At 38.8% G+C, this 2860-nt stretch overlaps 1 protein-coding gene across 1 annotated transcript; it reads left to right on the top strand.

The window, feature by feature from the left end:
* The first annotated feature begins 877 nt into the window (after positions 1 to 877).
* LOC103649432 (SKP1-like protein 1) lies at positions 878 to 1589 on the top strand. The gene has a single exon (XM_020549395.3). It carries the CDS (start codon positions 981 to 983, stop codon positions 1563 to 1565), a length of 585 nt encoding a protein of 194 aa, XP_020404984.1. The 5' UTR covers positions 878 to 980; the 3' UTR covers positions 1566 to 1589.
* Positions 1590 to 2860: the final 1271 nt, after the last annotated feature.

Genomic DNA, 2860 nt, shown 5'->3' with positions numbered 1-2860 from the left:
GTAATGCACACACATTATTCATCTTGGTCAAAATAAATGATTTCAAAAGTGAAATCTTGGTTTAGAAGATATTTTATTTTGATTTTTTTTGAGGACTTTTCCAAAATGAAAAAAATTCAAGAGTAATTTAATTGAGATGATGATTTTTGTATTCATAACATTATGTGGAGAACACCATTTTTTGAATCTCGAGAGAATTCTTCCTTTATTTCAAAGTTGAGATTTTAAGGTGTTACAATGACGGTATTATGGTTAGATCAGTTGTCGTGATTCTTCTTCTTTTATATGTTAATCTTGTTGAGTTAGTTTATATTTTTTTTCTGTTCTAATGTCATAGATACTACTTGTCGGTAGATCTGAGTTTTACTTTTTATACTACATTATTAAATTATTCTTAGACCATATTAATTTTCCAACATGTACAGCCTCATAAAACTAGTTTTTGTCGTGGGTGTAGGTACAGGACAGTAATACAATTGTGGTGACATAGCGATTGGATTTTTCCTTCTGTCTGCAAGGGAAACTGAACTAAATTCGCATCTAGATTTTGGAGCCAGTTAAAAAAATTGGCATATAATAGTTTTAGCTGCAAATTTGCCAGCCCGTTTCTGTTTCATCTTCCGAAACCAGGAGGAAGTTCCTTAGCTTATTTTACTGGGAATAATAAAAGTGTCTGATACTAGTACGTACCATACAGCAGATAGATATTCAGGTTCCTTCAAATAGTAATATAGTTGTGGTGACGGCCGTTGCAAATCATCCATACAGCAGATAGATATTCAGGCCGTTGCAGCAAAACAGGCGGCCATACATTGTGGACGGCCAAACGGACTTCAGTTCATTATAAAAAGGAGAGGTCTCGTCAGGGGCAAATCATCCTGCCGCGCGCCGCACGTAGACGTAGGTAGCTACGATTCGATTCGTGCTAGGATTTAGTCGTCCTGTCGTCGCACCAGCATTACTAGCATTCAGCAACACCAATGGCTGAGAAGAAGATGCTTACGCTGAGGAGCTCCGACTGCGAGGAGTTCGAGGTGGAGGAGGCGGTGTTGATGAAGTCAGAGATCATTCGCTTCATGATCGAGGACGACTGCGCCGACAACGTCATCCCGCTCCCCAACGTGAATTCCAAGACTCTCGCCCTGGTCATCGAGTACTGCAACAAGCACGTCCACGCCGACGCCGCGGAGACCACCAGCGCCTCATCAGCTGGGGGCGGCGGCGAGGTCGACCTCAAGAAGTGGGACGCGGAGTTCGTCAAGGTCGCGCCGGCGACGCTCTTCGACCTCATCATGGCTGCCAACTATCTCGACATCAAGGGGTTGCAGGGCCTGACCTGCCGGGCGGTGGTCGACATGATCCAGGGCAAGTCACCGGAGGAGATCCGCAAGACCTTCAACATCAAGAACGACTTAACCAAAGAGGAGGAGGAGGCGATCCGTAGTGAGAACTCCTGGGCCTTCGACCCGCTCCCCGTCCGTAGTAGTGGACCGCGGTGGTTAACGTTACTGTTAGCTTTGATCTCGATGGCTAGTTTGCTCGTCTGCAGTTATCTTCTGATCTGATACATACATTAATAAGTAGTTCGTTTTGTCTACAATTATTAGCTGATATATATTGAGGAATTCGTCTGTGATCTGCAGTTATCAGCTAATATATTAAGTATTTAGGAATATAATTCCATCTACAAGCTGCGCATATAATTAAGCTACAAAGTCAAGAATCAAAATTTCAAGAGATTCTATCTACAAATTCATTGATCTGACTTTTCAGATCCGAACAACAAAAAGTGCAACCTGTGTTTAGAAATTATGTTTTTATTGAATTTTAGAACATTTAAATCTGAAGTTATATTATCTAGTGCCCACAAGCGCATATGTAGGGTCATGGGACCGATTCCAATCATCCGCTCTTTTTTTTTTGCCCCTTTTTCTCCTCATATTTTTCTATGGTTTGCATGGGGTCCCAATTAAAATTTGGATTAATTATATACATGTCACCTAAATTTTATAAAATTAAATAGCTAGTTCAGACCAGATGAATCATGAGAAAAGACTAGTTCAGCAAATACCTCCTTTTTCGGTTATTTCTATCCCACGTGGATTAGATGAGATTCGAAAAAATATGAAACATTTTTTATTTTATTTAGGATTTAAACACACTCAATCCCACCCAATCCACAATGATTGAGAGCAAAACAAGCAAATCCTTAGTTGTGGCAAAAATACATAAAAGTTTTTTCTGGTGCAAATCACGACAAAGGTCAATGAGTATTGTAGAAGCCACCTAATTAACAAAGCAGCTTTGAAAGCAAAAAAAACAACTCAAGAATCGAGGGAGCTATCTTCCGAAGAAATACTATGGCGTACCAGACTCAAAACACCTCATGGCGTTGGCCATCATGGAAAGAACAAGAAAGCATACGCCTCTAGAATAACAAACCTCACACTTGGGGTAACAATTTTCTGGTACTTATCTGTTACAATCATATTCTATATATTAGGAACTCTAACAAACTCGTATCTAAGATAGGTAACAGTGATGCAAGATTCGGCAAGTGGAATAAAAAATAGGTGAAAAAACTCACATGAGGTGTGTTCCTTAAGTGGCTGATTAGATAAGCCTTTTATTTGCTATTCTTTTTCTGTTTTTTCTATTTCCAGATTTAATTATCCCAATTCAAATATGATTTTAAATTTTGAAACCATATTTATATGCACAACCAAAACACCAACATTAATGCAAATATTTTACACTTATTTACTCCTTATTTACTTTGCTCAAATAAGTATTTGTATGCATGAAATTTAATAAGCATGGAATTCACATAGTTATATAACCCAATAGGAGTAATTTGTAT

Source organism: Zea mays, chromosome 2 (genome assembly GCF_902167145.1).
Source record: "Zea mays cultivar B73 chromosome 2, Zm-B73-REFERENCE-NAM-5.0, whole genome shotgun sequence".
Classification (NCBI taxonomy): domain Eukaryota; kingdom Viridiplantae; phylum Streptophyta; class Magnoliopsida; order Poales; family Poaceae; genus Zea; species Zea mays.
The sequence above is the reverse complement of the archived record's forward strand: the minus strand, read 5'-3'. Positions and strand labels throughout refer to the sequence as shown.

Bases quoted from the DNA above. Each gene is read 5' to 3' on its own strand.
- LOC103649432 (XM_020549395.3), top strand. From the start codon at position 981: ATGGCTGAGAAGAAGATGCTTACGCTGAGGAGCTCCGACTGCGAGGAG.